Source organism: Mastigoproctus giganteus, chromosome 4 (assembly GCF_048544385.1).
Source record: "Mastigoproctus giganteus isolate SK-2022 chromosome 4, ASM4854438v1, whole genome shotgun sequence".
Lineage (NCBI taxonomy): Eukaryota > Metazoa > Arthropoda > Arachnida > Uropygi > Thelyphonidae > Mastigoproctus > Mastigoproctus giganteus.
The window spans coordinates 184,369,263-184,387,102 of NC_143578.1; the positions used below are offsets into that span (position 1 = coordinate 184,369,263).

The 17,840-nt window shown below is 37.1% G+C and overlaps 1 protein-coding gene across 4 annotated transcripts in view; it reads right to left on the reverse strand.

The window, feature by feature from the left end:
* The window catches only part of Cpes (Ceramide phosphoethanolamine synthase), a 126,587-nt gene that overhangs the window by 19,275 nt on the left and 89,472 nt on the right, over positions 1 to 17,840 (reverse strand). For all 4 annotated transcript variants that reach the window (XM_090371913.1, XM_090371909.1, XM_090371911.1 and 1 more), the window contains exon 4: positions 3,743 to 3,865. In XM_090371913.1, coding sequence (XP_090228039.1) covers positions 3,743 to 3,865 — 123 coding nt within the window. The remainder of the gene's footprint in view (positions 1 to 3,742; positions 3,866 to 17,840) is intronic.

Genomic DNA, 17,840 nt, shown 5'->3' on the forward strand with positions numbered 1-17,840 from the left:
ACATCTTTCTTTTGTTGTGGAAGTTGATAGCCTAAATAAATTTAAGGCTCAGCTGGACAGGTGTTTCGAACGAACGGAGGGGTAAAATGGGAGCTTTTTTTTTTTGTTGATGTTGTATAAGCTTGCTTCTTGCATCGTATGCCTCTTCTAATGCTAATGCTAAATAGAAAGGGTGCAAGAATATTTTCTGATGTTATCGAGGCAGTGTTAATTAGGTCAGAAAACTGCTATCTTTGAGGGATACACAGAATAATAGATTAACTACAGTCACATCATAGGTGAAATTGATTCTTGCATTGCTTCTATTGAAATGTGTAGCAGCCTGGAAAGTAAGGTGTTTGAGATTAAGCCCTGCTGCAGTTATGGAACAAATAAATATATTGGATGTGTTAGGATAACTAGGAATAAGAAAATGTGCATGTACAGTAATGCTAGGAAACAGTAAACAAATTTGATGAATTTGAAGTACTGATTAAGATATCAAATGCAGACATTGTAGGGATATCGGAGATGTGTTGTCATTCACATACAAGATATGAAGAAGAGTACAATGGGTACAGAAAGGACAGCAGGGGTAGGGTTATGCTCTTAGTTAAGAAGCTTATTAAATCTAAGGCAGTGCATCCATTTGACATGGGTTGCCAGTACAATGTACAGTTTTAGTTTGGTGTGACATCAGCACTGTAAAAACAAAAATGAGAGTAAAGGTATGTTATAGGCCCAAAAACTGTGAAAATTATAACAAACGACTATACAGAGAAAGAGTGGGACAGTAAATCAGAATGTAGTAGTAATGTCAAATGGTGCAAGGTAACAAGGATATATATCATCAGCCAAAAAAAAAAAAACCAACCCTACAAAGTTCACCCATTTGTATCCTCCACGAATTTGTCTAGTTCTTCCTTGAATTTATTCAACCCATCCACTTCCACAACAGCAGATTGAAGCCTGTTCCAACAATCAACTACTCACTGGCTGAAGGCAAACTTCTGTATATCTATCCTGCAACCATCCTTCCTCAACTTGAATTTTTATGTGCCCTCATAAGTGGAGCCTCAGCGAGTGGAAGAATGCCATTAACACTCAGTTTACTCAATCCATTCAAGGCTTTAAACACCTCAATCAAATCTTCCCATAGAGGCCTAGTCTCAAGACACTGCAATTTGCAGAACTGAAGCCTTTCTAGGTAAGAGCACCCTTTTGTTCCCATCACCAGTATGGTTGCCCTTCTCTACACCCATTCCAGCAGATCTACATCCTTCCTAAAGTGGGGCTTCCAGACCTGTATACAATACTCAAGATTCAGCCTAACCATGGCCTTATACAAAGGGATAATCACCTTCTTATCACTGCTAGCAAAGTTTTTGTGTATCAATGACAAAACCCCATGAGCTGTGCCAGGACAGCTCATGGGTTCTGGCACAGTTCATGTCTGACTGACTGCACAATTACTCCCAGGTCTTTTTCATTCTCCACTACCTGAGTGTAGTACTACATAGTTGGTAAGTTACTCTAGGGTTACTGCTACCCACATGCAGTGCCTTGCGTCAATGTTAAACTTCAACTGCTGTTTCTCAATCCATTTATGTAATTTTTCTAAATCTTGTTGCAGTGGCATACTGTTGTTAACCACTCTGCCAATCTTTGTGTCATCTGAAAACTTAGACATTAAACCTTAACAACGATGGGCTCAGCACTGAATCCTGGGGAACTCCACTAATAACATTAGTCCACAAAAGGCATCGATAGTCACTCTTTTTCTACTTAACCATCCCTTTATCTGTAGCAGTAACCTTCCCTTAATGCCACATTGCTCCAGTTTGTACATCAGCCATCCTGAAATCCAAGTATATGATGTCAAAATTATTCTTTGCATCCAGTTCCTTCTTCACTGCATCATAGTAATCTGATGTAATCTATCAGATTGATTAGACAAGACCTTCCCTTAACTAATCCATGCTGTGATTGCAGTATAATTGCATTCCTGTCCAGATGGTCCTGCATCACTTCTTTAACCAGTGATTCCATTATTTTCCCTAGAACAGACGTTAAGCTAACAGGTCTGCAATTACTCATGCCACCTCTTAATTCCCTTTTTTGAATTGGGGATACATTTGCACATCTCCAGTCCATAGGGACCACCCCTGAATCCAAGAATGCTCTCATAATTATGGCAAAGGGTTTGCTTACCCCTTTTGCTGCCTCCCTTAAGATAATTGGATAGATTCCATCCACGCCCAGGTGTTTTTTTTTTTTTTTTTTTTTATGTCTGATTTCAACAATTTCTCTTCCACTTTCCTTTCAGTTATCACAAAGTCATTCAGCTCCCTGTTAGAGTTTAATAAGCTTCTGGTATCACTTCCCTAAAGAAGTCCTCACGTGTGAATGTAGTTGAAAAATACCTATTCAATTTGTCCGCAACCTGATCAGGGTCATCATCAGTCAACCCATAGATATCAAGTGGCTCAATTTGGTTCAACCCCTTTCTTCTGCTGTTAATATAAGCATAGAAACCTTTGCTATTTTTCTTTGCCAGAGACTTCTCATAATCTGCCCTAGCTTGCCTAACCTCCTTTGTGATTTGATTTCAGACTAGTTTATATCTACCATAGGCTTTGTGTTGCCTGTTAATTTTAATGCCCTATATTTTGAAGTTGCACAATGTGGCTATCAAGCCATGATGGTATTGTCATTTATAATTTTACAGATAAAAATTTATCAGCTTTTATGAAAAAATCCTTTGAATAATAATTGCCCTCTACAGTTATTTTGCACACTTTGCCCTTAAAATGCTGTAATAATCTCTGATAAGGTGGTAACTGGTTTAACCCAAAGGCAAATCGCTGTTGATCATGGACAAAAACCAGATAAATGAACTTAATAACATTAATTTGTTTATAATAAAAAAAAACTACATATCAAACTGATAAAAGTAAGATGTTTATAAAAATCTGTATTTTCCAGTCTATCTGAATGTGCACAAAATAATCAGAAAAAGCTCAAAATCGGTATTTTATTAAAAACAGATCCAAAAACATACATGAATAGAAGAGAAGAAAGTTAATCATCTGTGAGGAATTAAGTTTTGAATGAATGTTTCACCACTAATAAAATGCAACCATCTGTTACTGAATGCTTGCAGTAAGAAATTAAGATTACCTGAAATATTCTAGTAAAGACACTAGGACTTAAAATCCAAATGGAATCTAACCTGCAGTACAATTTAAAAATGCTATACGTATTGCAAATTCACATTTGCAATATGTATAGCAGTTAATAAATTGCTAACTTATTTTTTAATAATTTATTTAAGTGATAGGAAATTGCTGTAGCCATCACTGCTGCATGCCCAAATTGATTAATAATTTATTTTTTAAAAATTAAATTAATATTTAAAAAAAAAATGTTTAATCTTGATCCCAGAAGTATGCAACTTTTCACAATACTCCATTAACAAATAGAGTAATAAAAATAAGTAATCTGAAGTATAAACATCTCATTTACATCAGTAACCTGTTTTGTATACAGGAAATGCATTAATAGAAATGCTATTGAAGCAGATGAACAGTGAAAGAAAAGCAGTCTAAGGAAGAACTTTTGATTCCATTTGCAGGAAGTGAAGTACAAGACAGTTATTCAATATCTTGAAATTGAAAGTACATTTCAAATACTCTACCTTTTGAAAATAAATGCAAGGACAAAACTGTTATGATTTGGAAAACAAATTACAGTTTATACTTACCCATATGCGGCCAATAAACACAACAAATAAAAATATTTGCATTAGAGCAAGTGAACTGGATATCTTCCAAAACCACATTAATAGCCATGTAACAGAAGATGTCATTATTTTAATCTGTACATTCTAAAAAAAAAAAAAAAAAAAAAAAATACATATATAAAGATTTTGAATTATGCTTTGTTTCATATTTTGTTTATGCCAAAAAAAAAATTCAATAAATCACCTAGTTATCAACCTTCAGTTTGTTTTGAACTGAGTTTTATTTAATGAGCAACAAGCTCTTGTAGTATTTAGGGCTCTAAGCATACAAGTCACTTTGTTTGTTATTTGGTTTTTAGGAGCATTAGTATCTAAAGCCATATTGCTCCGGGATATGCGGTGGTCATTCTCTGACCTTTCCGCATCCTCCGTATTTGGTGGTGACGGGCTCGAAGCCCGGTCTAATCAAGAAGCGTGTGCTACGCACTGCTGCTCCTTCCCACCTGGCTACGGAGGCGCCAAGTCACTTTGTGATTCCTGATTTAATTTTTGTGAGTGATTTGCAAAGTGGTTTCAAACCACATCCTGTCATTTGACTTCTATATATAGAAATAGAATTCAACCTATTTAGTTTTAATAATAATATCTAGGAATGGTAATGTTCTCTTTCTAAATTATGATGTGATGGAGATGCTGCCATCTGTGTTTTTCAAAGAATTTCACATGCATCTGATGGCAGCATCAGATGTGTGTGAAATTCTGCCATGAAAGTTTCCGCTGTAGAAATGACAAAGAGTTGAAAGACCTTTTAGATAAGGTCAGAAAACATCCACACTTGCTGTGATGGCACTGCTGTAAGTTTAATACTTCCAGACATAAAAACCCTAACAATGGACCATAGTCCTGATATGTGAAAAAAGATTTACATTCTGTGATATCTGGGATGGGTCAAATATTTGCAAGTGTTGATGGAATACCTGCTGTATGGATTAGTGATCCCATCCTGCTTTTCAGGCATTTTTCGGTGGTGTATAGGGGATTATTTATAAACATCAAAAATGAATCAAACTTTCAGTGCTGCCATCTCAGTGAATGTGGAAATTTCACTGAGTATATCTAAAAGGTCCCTAGAGGTTGAGTCAATATAAGCTGCCTGGAAAAGCACTGGCCCTGTCGTCTATCTAATTATAGGACCAATGCTAGCCAGAAAACCCAAAGCTGCTTTTTCACTTTATAAAGAACTCATAAAAAAATTAAAAAGAAAAAACATCTTTCACTTACACAACTCTCAAAGCCAATTTTTACCACCACTGCATCAGACTCAATTACATCTATCCGCTCTTAAAATAGTTCTTTCACTAACAAATCATTACCTTTCCCCACCTTGTCAAATTACATATGGTCTTCTTGCTCTTTTTTTTTTTTTGGATTAAGGGAAATTTCATGCCCAGATATTATTATATGCATTTGTGTTGTTTAAAAATTGCTGTTTGGGTTTTGTTAATTTCAAGGGCTTACCAGTCCCTAACCCCACAATTAGTTAATGTCTGTAGTTAAAAAAAAAAAAAAAGTTGAGGGGTACTCCAAGGTATTTTCTCTGGTTCCACTTTTTAATCACTAATCTCCTCCTGATGATGGGCCTGTTTTATTAAAACTGGAATGAAGCACTTCACAAGCACTTTATCTCAACCTTGGTTTTCCAATAAATGTGCTAAGGCTCAAGGAGAAGAATGTTGCATATTGTAATTGGCTTGTTGCCAATTCTTCAGTTTCATTTTCTGCCTACATCAAAGCTCGCAACAATTGTAAAGCAGTTATTAATCAGTCCAAACTAGATTTGGAACAGCCTAAGAGTAGAAAATACACTTCTTGCCCTAATGGTAGCTGAGCATTCTTGGTCTCTTGCCAAAGCTATTGGCCACAACTTTTGCCCATCTCAGCTCCTACCTCTGTCAAAACCAGATAGTTCTGTTGTCACTCCAGCCAAGGATAAAGCTGACCTGCTAGCATCCCATTTTTCTTCCAACTCATGTATTAATGATCTTGGTAAAACACTTCCCACCTTTACCAACATGCTCCCTACAATGCCTCCTGTGGTCTTCCGTCAAAAGGATGTCAGAAAGATTTTCATGAATCTTGATGCTAAGAAAGCTCCAAGTCCTGATGGTATTTCTCCACTTGTTCTCAAAACATGTGCTCCTGAACTTACTCCTGTTCTTTACCACCTTTTTTCCAACTCTTAAACTAACTAGAACCCTTCAGTCTGATCAACGATCACCAGTATGGATTCGGTCAGTGTCAATCCACTGGTGATATTCTGGCTTATGTTACCCATTTATGGACAAATTCAATGGAAAAGTTCGGTGAAACAAGCAGTTGCTCTTGACATCTCAAAGGCTTTCGATTGTGTTTGGCATAAAGGTTTAAACAAGCTTCCATCTTATAGTTTGCCAACTGTGTTTTGTAATTGGTTATCCAGTTTTCTCTCTGATTGCTCACTGAGGGTGATGGTAGATGGTTCCCTGTCTTTTAACTTCTCCACTAATGTGATGTCCCCCAAGGTTCAGTTCTTTCCCCTACTTTTTTCCTCTTGTATATTAATGACTTTTTCCATTGACTGGAAATCCTATCCATAGTTTTGCTGATGATAGCACATTCCACTTTCCAGTTCGAGAAACCTTGCCCTGGTCAAACAGATTTAACTTCTCGAATATCTACTACCAATTCCTTAAATGCCAATCTCCAGGTAATTCTCCAGTGGGGCAAAGACAACTTAGTTGATTTTAATCTTTCTGAAACTCAGTCTTGTTTTATATCTCACAAAAAGGATTCTTCTGCTTCTATGCTTATCTTTGGTGACACTCCGATTTCTAAGCAAGATATATCTCTTTTGGGGAATTACCTTGACTTCTAATCTCTCTTGACACAAGCACATTACAAATGTTGCTTCCTCTGCATCTAAAAACTTGGTTTTTTTTTTCTCTCTTGGCATTACTTTTCTTCCAGGCAGCTGTTCACCCTTTACAAATCGCAAATCCGCTCTACCATGGAATATTGTTCCCACATCTGGGCCGATGCCCCCAAAACCTCTTTCAGGCTTCTAGATTTCATTCAGAAAAGGGCAGTTAGGTTAATGAATGACTCACCTCTAACAGAGTTTCTCCATTTGCTGTCTCATAGACATATTGTTTCTGCTGCATGCGTCTTCTTCAGATACTTCCATGGGCATTGTTCTTCTGAATTGGCTTCTATTATTCCCACTCTCTCTTTCAAAACAGTCTGAACACATTCCGCCACCAGCCATTTGCCGTCCAACTTCAAACTCACAGAACCAACTTTTCATCTTTGTTTATTCATTCAACTGCTGTTTTCTGGAACAACCTTCCTTCATACGTATTTCCTGAAAATTACAGTCTACAGAAGTTCAAGTCCATTGTCAACAAATATCTTCTTTCATCTTCTCAACCTCCAACCCAAGCAGGGTACTAAGTATAGGTAATCCTCGATTTACATTGGGGTTAGGTTCCTGGGGGGACAGGTGCAAATGGAATCCTTTATATAATGAAGTCAATCAGAAATTACAGGGTTAGATTCCGGGCACCAAAACGTTTACCTACCACTTTGCATCAATTGTTTTTTATTCCTTAGCATTCTTCATAGTTGTAGTAATAGTCGATGAAGGCATATTCATAGCCTTACACACATTAGGGCAGCTTTCATCAGATTCTATCCTCCGAATATTGCACTAGGATTCAATTAACTACTTTTACCAGACAAAGCGTGTCTTTATTCTATTAAATTAAAAACTTTATAACACGATTGGAAAAAAACTGTACACTGCTATCACTATTATTATTTAATTTATTAATAGCAGAATTAATAAAAAAAAATGTTAGCGTAATAAATTTCCAACACTTGTAAATAGCATAAACAACAACCAACTCAATGCTTCACCACACGGAACCTTTACTACCCACATCCATGCTGACTGGCTAGCCAGGTGGGTAAAGTGCCTGGCAACCCAAAGGTCGCGGGTTTGAATCCCGCCTCAGGCTTGGATATTACTATGGTGCTGCACTATCCGGTTGGATCTCACGGCCATGATACATGAAGGAAGCAGGAAAAGACTAGTTCCTTCATGTATTGCTCACATCAATCGATAAAAAAAAAAAAAAAAATCCACGAGTGGTTACTCTGAGGGCAGGAATCTTTCTCATCTCTGATATGAATGTGTTAATTGGCTCAGATTGTCCTAAATCACGTGAACAGTGCACGATACATAGCACAGTATGATGCCTATTAATTTTGTCTGACGATTGTAAACTTTCAATTTATAAAAAAATTGCAAAAAAAAAAAAAAAATGCAAAAATAAATAAATAAAAATGGCATTGTGGTTAGTGATCGACGATATTGCAAACCGGACCAGCACAAAATAAGGGCTATCTGTACAGTACTATAGGTTCTAATACCTCTCGTGTTTGGGTTGCTCATAAAAAATAAAGGACTTGGCCCAAAGTAGCATTTCCACTAATGATAAACCTAATTAGGGGATCTATTTTATGCAGTTTTACACTACTATACAGTGAAACTTCCCTTTAACGGACAGCCATGGGGAACGAAAATGTGTCCGTTAGAGAGAAGTGTCCGCTAACAAGAAGTCTGAGGGAGGAAAAAAAAAAAAAGAAAGAAAAATCGTTAAACGTTTAATGTAAAATTAAATTAAATTATATACAGATTTTGCACAATATTTTTGTAAATAATATACATACAATTGTGCTATACATATGACTTTATTTTATGAAATACACATACAGTAATCACTTATTTTCTTCTGCACCTTCTTCCGGCTGATAATTTTGTTTTCAACATTTGTTTGGAGTGAAGAAACCATCGAAAGTCCTTCAGTAAGATAGTTCAGCGGCGAAAAACATTTTTAAACGATTGATTTGTATGAGCGCTTCTTCTATTTTCATCGGTGGTTTGTCGTTAATATGTTCTTCGACATAATGACCTCCTTCCATTTCTTCATCCTCATGAGGAACTTCTTGAAAAATATCGATGATAATGTCGTTGATATCTATAGCACCATCTTCTGTAGTGAGGTTCGAGTCTATATCTTTGTAGTCAGGGTCACTTGTAGCTGAAGTGTCGTACATTATCAATAGATGTTGAAGTTCTTGTTCTTCTTGGTGCTCCACATTGCTGTTCACAACTTCAATTTTTGCGTTTGAGAAGCCAGACTTTACAAAACAGTTCACGACAGTTTGTTTTCTAATTGCGTTTACTGAAGAGGAAATCCATTGAATCGAATCTAGGATGCTGATTTTCTTTGCAAGGTCACTCGCACATGGTCACTCGTTCATGTTTGCAATGAGATGTCTTAAAACACGTATTCTGTAGTGAAGTTTAAAATTTCTTTATTATCCCTTGATCCAAGGGCTGACACTCTGCAGATGTGTTTGGTGGCAGAAAAACGATTTGAATGTGCGGGTGAGATGCAGCATTATCCATGAAAAGAATAATTTTTCTGTTTTGACGAATCATGTTTTGGTTAAAGTAACTTATCCATTCGCTCATGATATCTCGTATCATCCACACTTTTTTATTAGACTTCCAATCAACATTCAAGATTCAACTTTATGCCCTTGAAACAACGAGGATTTTGTGGTTTTCCTATAACAAGAGGTTGTTCAAAGTCTCCCAGCATATTTGTACACAATAGTACAGTCAAGCGTTCCTTAGAAATTTTTCCGCCCTGGCACTTTTCGTTTTTTAGACTCATTGTTTTTTCAGGAAGAGCTTTAAAAAAACAACCCTGTTTCGTCACAGTTGTAAATATCCTTAGCTTCAAAATCACGACATAAATCTTCCAATTTGACGGTCCACTCTGTTACAACCCCAGTATCCACCTTCACCACTTACGGTTTTCCAAGAAATTTTATGCCGAGTTTTGAACTTGTCTAGCCATCCCACAGAAGCTTTGAACTCATTTACCCCCATAGATTTCGCAACCTCCAAAGCCTTTTCCCTAATAATAGGCCCATTAATGGGAATTTTTTTAGCACGTTCGCGACAAAACCACTCATACGTAACATTATCAAGTTGAAGTCCAACAGTTTTCGGGAATGATTTTTGAACCTGATGATTTCCGTGTTGCCAAAATTGTTTGAGCAGTTCATTTTTTTCTTTTGGATGTCGCTTACCTGCGTCTTCCCGATTTTGAATTTTGCAGCGAGATTGCGAACACTATTTTTTGCCGATCATACGCATTAATGAGTTCGACTTTATCTTTTAAAGTTAAATGTTTACGAGAAGACATTGTGCACTTCACACGACACTGAACAAAACTGAAAACTGAAACTGAAAAGACGAAAGGCCGACCATATTACCCCCCTCCTGCACACACCGAATTCATCAGAAGTTTTACACGTGCCTTAAAATTCTTTAAAACGGGTTTAGAACCGCGACGTAAACCTTGATAAAATTCAGAGAATCGGAAATAGAAAATAAACACACGATTGAGGCAATACGTGGAAGAAAAGTTCCTAGAAAAGGGCCGTGAACTCGCCCGCAGTCTGTTATGGGGAGATCAAATTAAGTGCTAATCTAAACGAAACAGTGCAGATTGCCTGTCCGCGTCCGTTACAGAGAATGTCCGCTAGACAGAAGCTGCAAACACGTTAAAACCAACAGAGGTGAGTTGGGGAATTTGAAAATGTCCATTGTAGAGAGATGTCCGTTAGGAGAAGTTTCACTGTATATGGTAGGAACTTTTCCATTGTTTGGATTTTGTAGTTTGGAAGTGTTCTGATCCATCTTGTTAGTTGTTAGAAATTTAGTTTCTTGGTTCCTTTTTTGAAACTGTTTGGTTTACCCCATTTTTATTTATTTATTTTTGCATGTTAGTCTCTGATGTATTGCTGTCCTAGGGTGGGTCCATCATCTTGCCGTCATAATCACCACTGTTCTGAACAGCGGTGATTATGATGGCAAGATGATGTTGTTGACTTTGTTGACTTTAAATATATTTTTTAACATCTGTTGGAAAACTAAATGAGAAACATTGGTTAAAAAAAATAATTTAATATTGAATACCAAATTTCAAAGTCCAGTTGTTCTTTAACAACCAAATTCCACCTTCACAATGGTGGGACTGTTAGTATCCCTGAGTATCGCCTCCATGTGCAAGTCCTGAAATATGAACCTAGTTTACTGGAGGTGACCACCCAAATGGAAATCAATGCAAGCAGAGGTCAAGGTGTGGCATCCACACCACTTCGAGGAATGCTGCCCTTCTGTGTTACCAGGCATACTAGATGACTCTTATCAACTGGTACAATACCACCAGTTTGCTTATTGGAGGCTTGAAGTGGTGGAACCCATGTTTAGTCTCTAGGGCAAAGCTCTGGCAACCCCGTATCTCTTCCTTCATACAGTATGAATGATGTCTGTTGAGGTTATGTTGGACATCATGACAAAATCCAATCTTACTTACATTTTGAGGGTACAGCTCTAAAACAGTCTTAACAGGCCTTCTACTAGATAGTCCACCAAACTAAGCCTGTTGATAATTCTCTAGGAGGTTTCCAGATCAGCTTGTGTATAATCTCGTTGCCTCTATTCTGCCAGATAGTGACTGGAGGGAGTCTGAGTAGTGTGTGCGCGCCAGGGCATTGTCAAGGCCATATTATGTGAAGCAACTGGGTTTATTCTTGCCATGTGTACGACATATCCAAAAATTTCATTACTTCATAAAACATACCCTCTCCACCTTTTACAACTGAATACATCACAAATAGTCAAACTTATAAAACAAACTTATCTGTGTGAAAAAAAAAATATCTAAACCTCCCAAACTTCTGGTCCATTTTACAAATATACATGGTTTCAATTCTAATTTCAGTGATGTCCATTTCCACTTACAGTCTACCAAACCACATACTTTTTTCTGACCAAATCCTAATTATCAGTTGATTCAAACACTGCTCATCTCAGTTGCCCTAATTATTTGCTGTATGATTTCCTTCACTTCAAAAGGTGGTGGTACTTGTGCGTATGTTTGCTCTGATATTCCCTTTCAGAGCCTTAGTAATTTAGAATCCTCTCTTTTTGATATTCTCTAGCTTAAAATCTTGCTACCACATACTGCCAAATTCATCTGTTGCCTTATCATTTTCCTAACTTCACTAATCACTTAACTCTTTGACTTCATCATTTTGAAACTTTACTTTCTCCATTCCAACTTTCCTGCAGTGAGGTAATTTTCCTTGGTGATTTTAAAGTACACAACTCCAAGGGCTTCCATTTTCTAGTTACGTGGTCCCAGTTGGTTGAGATCAAGTCTTTTCCAATTACTAATGACCTCCCACAGATTATTCATTTACCTAATGGAATACCAGATAATCCTAACCGCACAGCCAAAAATATCTTTTCTCACAAACAACTTTTGAGTAGATGGTAGAGGTGAGTGGACCTCTAGGCACCTCAGATCACAACTTGGTGATGATTTGTTTTCGAATGGACCCTTTCTCCCATGGTCATTCTCAACCTAATGTTATTTGGCATTAGAAAAATGCAAAATGGGATGATCTATGACAGTGGTGTCCAACCTTTTCCCATATGAGGGCCGTATTCAAAAGTTAGATTTGTTTTGTGGGCCGCACAGAGCGATTCGAGAAAAAATTGTCATATTTTCTATATCTTGTTACTCGTAAAAGGGTTTTTTCTTTTTCTTTTTTTCTTTTCAAGCTATATATAAAAAAATAGCAAATTCCCAGCACTTTTATGTGCAACAGATATGTCAGTGATTTATTTTTTAGATTTTATTAAAATTATAAAGATGACTTACTTTTGTTAGTTTTTTTTAAATACTTTACTTTTGTTTCTGTTTGAAATACATCACTTTTGTTTAAAAAAATACTTTAGTTTTGCTTTTAAATTCTCATTTTAGAAAATTTACAATCTGAAAAGGATCACTACTTTTTAATATTAAAGTGAATAAATAAATATAATGATAAACCTAAAATTGAAATATTCGAAAATTTTATTAAGTACAATACACAATAACATTTAATGTGATGATTGAGATTGGATATTTTTAAATAATTGTTCAAAATTTGGTTGCAAATTTCTGACGCCAATCTCAATGCATAATGAAGATTATGTCCTGATGGTATTGACGATGGAGCTCCAGGTCTTGATGGCATTTCTCCACTTGTTCTCAAAACCTGCATTCCTGATCTTACTCCTGTTTTATGCCACCTTTATTCACTTTCTTATTGCAAAGGTGTTTTTTCCTTCTACTTGGAAATTTGCTCATATCCAGCCAGTTCCTAAAACGGGTGAAAAATCTCTCCCATCAAATTACTTCTACTCTTTCTAAAGTAATGGAGAAATCACTTAACCGTCAACTCAAACTATCTAGAAACCTTCCATCTGATCAACGATCGCCAGTATGGATTCCATCAGTGTCGATCCATGGTGATATTCTGGCCTATGTTGCCAATTTATGGACACATTCAATGGAAAAGTTCGGTGAAACTCAAGCAGTTGCTTTTGACATCTCAAAGGCTTTTGATCGTGTTTGGCATAAAGATCTAAACAAGCTTCCATCTTATGGTTTGCCAACTGTTCTTTGTAATTGGTTATCCAGTTTTCTCTCTGACCGCTCACAGTTTGTTTATTTGGTTTTTAGGAGCATTAGCAACTAAGGCCATATTGCTCCAAGGATATGCGGTGGCCATTCCCTGACTTTTCCACATCCTCCGTATTTGGTGGTCACGGGCTCGAACTCCGGTCTAAAGAAGAAGCGTGTGCTATGCACGCTGCTCCTACCCATCTGGCTATGGAGGTGGCTAACCACTCACGGAGGGTGATGGTAAATGGCTCTCTGTACAGCAGATAAATTTCTTGACTGATACGTTTTCAGTATGTTTTGTTGGTTTCTTAATTCGTTTTGTAACTTTTAACACTTTTCTTTTCGCAGCACTCCTTTATGTTAATCATAAGATTTATGATTGGAATCAGTGTCGATTTAAATTACATTCTTTAAAAACTCGCACAGTCTCCTGACATATGAATGTCAGGAGACATTCGTATGTCAGGAACACTGCTCTTTCGTGGTAATCAATGAAGAAATAGTCTTCAGTCCACCTTGGATCAAAAACACGACACTCCAAATTGATTTCCCCTTTTGGAACATTTTTAAGAATGATTTTTTTTAAATTCAATACAGATTAATAATTAATTCAATGCAATGAACAAGCTATATCAAAATACATAACTGTATTTAGTGTACATGTGACTGCCCTGAACCACATGTACCTGTTTTACACAGTTGAGCTGGACACTTGAATGCCTGTACACACAGTGGCGATCGATGCTGTTTTAGTTCACATTCTGCGCAGGCCTTATAAAAATTAATCGCAGACTGGATTTGGCCTTCGGGCCGTAGGTGGGAACACCACTGATCTATGAGATTTCTTTTCTTATTTTCCTCGGTCAGATTACTGTTTCAAACCTTCAGATATCAACATTTGCTCAGATCGTGTCGTGAAATTATGCTTGTAGAGATTAACTCTTTTAATCCACACTCTACCTTAAAATATTTTCCTTTATCTAAGCCTTGGTTTTCCAATAAATGTTGAATATTGCAATAGGCTTACATCCAATCTCCATGTTAATTTTCTGCCTACACCAACGCCTGCAACAATTGTAAAGCAGTTATTAATTAGTCAAAACTAGATTTTGTACAGGCTAAGAGTAGAAACCTTGCTTCTTGTTCAAATGGTAGTCAAGCATTCTGATCTCTTCCAAAGCTATTGGTCACAAGTTTTGCTGATATCTATTCCCACCTCTGTCAAAACTGGATGGTTCTGTTGCCACATCTGCTAAAGAATAAATAGGATGCTGACCTGTTAGCATCCTACTTCTTTTAACTCGCGTATTGATGATCTTGGTAGACACCTCCTACTATTCTATGTAAATTCTGTTAAAAGGATGTTGGAAGAATTTTGAACAGTCTTGATCCAAGACAGTGCCAGGTCCTGATGCTATTTCTTCACTTATTCTCAAAACCTGTGCTCCTGAGCTTACATGCTGTTCTGTGCACACTTCACATTTCACACTTTCTTATTCCACCAGTGTTTTCCATTCGACTTGGAAATTTGCTCATATTCAGCTAGTTCTTAAAAAGGGTGACAAATTCCTCCCATCCAGTTGTCTCATTGTACATCTACTCTTTCTAAAGCAGAGAAATATTTACTGCCAACTCCTACACTATCTAGAAACCTTCCATCTGATTAATGATCACTAGTATGGATTCTGTTGGTTTTGATCCGCTGGTAACATACTTATGTTACCCATCTTTGGACAAATTTGATGGAAATGTTCAGTGAAACTCAAGCATTGCTCTTGACATTTAAAAGGTTGTTGATTGTGGATTGTTTGGCTTAAATGTCTTCTAAATAAGCTTCCATCTTATGGGTTTGCAACTATTTTTTGTAATTGGATATCCAGTTTTCTCTCTGACTGTTCACTACAGGTGGTGGTAGATGGCTCTCTGTCTTCTAACTTCTCCACTAATGCAGGTGTTCCCCAAGATTCAGTTCTTTCTTCCACTCTTTTCCTCTTGGTAGCACATTGCATTCCACCTTCCAGTTTGAGAAATGTTGTTCTACAAACACTCAACTTCTCGAATATCCACTCTCAATTCCCTGAATATGGATCTCCAGGTAATTTTCCAGTGGGGCAAAGATAACTTAATTGATGTCAATGCCTTCTAAAACTGAGTCCTGTCTTATATCTTGCAAAAAGGATTCTTCTGTTCCTATTCTTATCTTAAATGACACTCAGACAGACAGACAAAATCACATATCTCTATTAGGGATCACCCTGACTTCTAATCTCTCTTGGCATAAGCACATCACAAATATTGCAGCCTTTGCATCTAAAATACTGGGTTTTCTCTTTCACTCTTGGCATTATTGTGCTTCCAAAGAGCTGCTCACTCTATAAATTGTAAGCCAGCTCTACAGTGGAATAGTGTGACCATATCTGGCACGGTGCTCCCAAAACTTCTCTCAGGCTTCTAGATTCTGTTCAAAAGAGGGCAGTTAGGTTAATTAATGGCTCATCTCTAACCAAGTCCATCCACTGCCTCAGACATTGTTTCTGCTGCATGCCTTTTCTATAGATGTTTCTGTGGGTACTGTTCTGAATTGGCTTCCATAATTCTCTCTCTCTCTCTCTCTCTCTCTCTCTCTCTCTCGTAGCCAGGAGCAGCAGTGCGTAGCACATGCTTCTTGATTAGACCTGGGTTCGAGCCCGTGAGCCACCAAATACAGAAAGGTCAGGGAATGATCACCGCATATCCCCAGAGCAATATGGCCTTAGTTGCTAATGCTCCTAAAAACCAAATAACAATCTCTCTCTCTCTCTCTCTCTCTCTCTCTCTCTCTCTCTCTCTCTCTCAACCAGTTCAAAGATGTACTGCACTAGTCAGCATCGTTTTTATTGTCTGACTTCAAACTCACAGAACCAACTTTTCCCCTTCCTTATTTATTCTTTTAACTTCTGTTTTCTGGAGCATTCTGAATCTCTTTGCATATATTTCCTGAAAATTACATTCTACAGAAATTCAAGTCTAATGTCAACAAGTATTTTCTTTCATCTTCGCTACTTTCAACTCTCTCTGGGGTAACTCAATTTTTTTTTTTTTTTTTGGCTGGTGCAGCAAAAGCCTCAGGGTTCCTTTCACCATATGGCTAATTATAATAATACAGTACTGCACAATATAAAATTATTGTTGCAATTTGGCCTTTGATTTACAGATATCAGAAACAGTTTTTTTACACCATAAATTTCACAAACACCTGCTACTGAAACGCCTTGTTCTAATTTCTCAACTATTTGTTATTTTGTTTTTTTTTAGGAGCATTAGCAACTAAGGTCATATTGCTCCGGGGGATATGCGGTGGTCATTTCCTGAACTTTCCGCATTCTCCGTATTTGGTGGTCACGGGCTCGAACCCTGGTCTGATCAAGAAGCGTGTGCTATGCACTGCTGCTCCTGCCCACCTGGCTACGGAGGCGCCTTCTCAATTAGCTCTAACTTCTGTGCCAAATTTAAGTTCACACGCTTTCTTTTAACTCCTCTATCACTTGATGCCATTTTAAATTGTAAGGATTGCAAAATTATTTAATAAATAAAGTCAATTCAGAAATCACAGAAACACTGTTTACAACCTGACCACACAATAGCTTGAGGTAGACTGAAACTGAAACACCTGTGAGGTGATCTGATTGAGGTGTATAAAGCCTTGAATGGCTTGAGCATGCTCAATGCTGATTTAATTCTCCCTCTTGCTCAGAATAATCATTTGAGAGGGCATAAATTCAAATTGAGGAAAGACAGATGTAGGATAGATGTGCGGAAGTTTGCCTTTAGCCAGCTGGTGGTTGGTTGGTTGGTGGAACAGACTTCCATCCTTTGTTATGGAAGTTCATAGCCTAAATAAATTTAAGGCTGAGCTGGACAGGTACTTGGAACGAACGGAGGAGTGAAATGGGAGCGTGTTTTTTTTTTTTTTTTTTTTTTGGTTGATGCTGCATAAGCTTGCATCATATGCCTCGACACCTGCAGTTTAGTGTCCCGAGTCATGTTCAGCTCACAAGTCGCCGCCTGCTCTTATCTCTTATCTGGGAAAATAGCTATTTGAACATATTTTCAGAAAGGATAAAAAACAATTTTATGACTACAATTTCATGAATCTGATTATAAAAATAAAAGTAGGTAATTATCAAAACAATAATGGAAATAGGTAATTATTAATTTTTAATTAATAATAACACTGAAGTTTTGTATAACCTAAAAAAATAATATGGTCAAGTTTAATATGTACATTACTGTATTATTATTTGTCCTATCCATTAAATCCAAAATCCGTTATATGAAGGGTTTACTGTATTATTCGGTTCTGATACTTTCCATTTTTTTTTTTTTTTTTTTTATGAGAACCCCAAACACGCGAGGTATTAGAACCTATAGTACTTAGTACCATGCTTGGGTTGGAGGTTGAGAAGACGAAAGAAGATATTTGTTGATATTGGACTAACTTC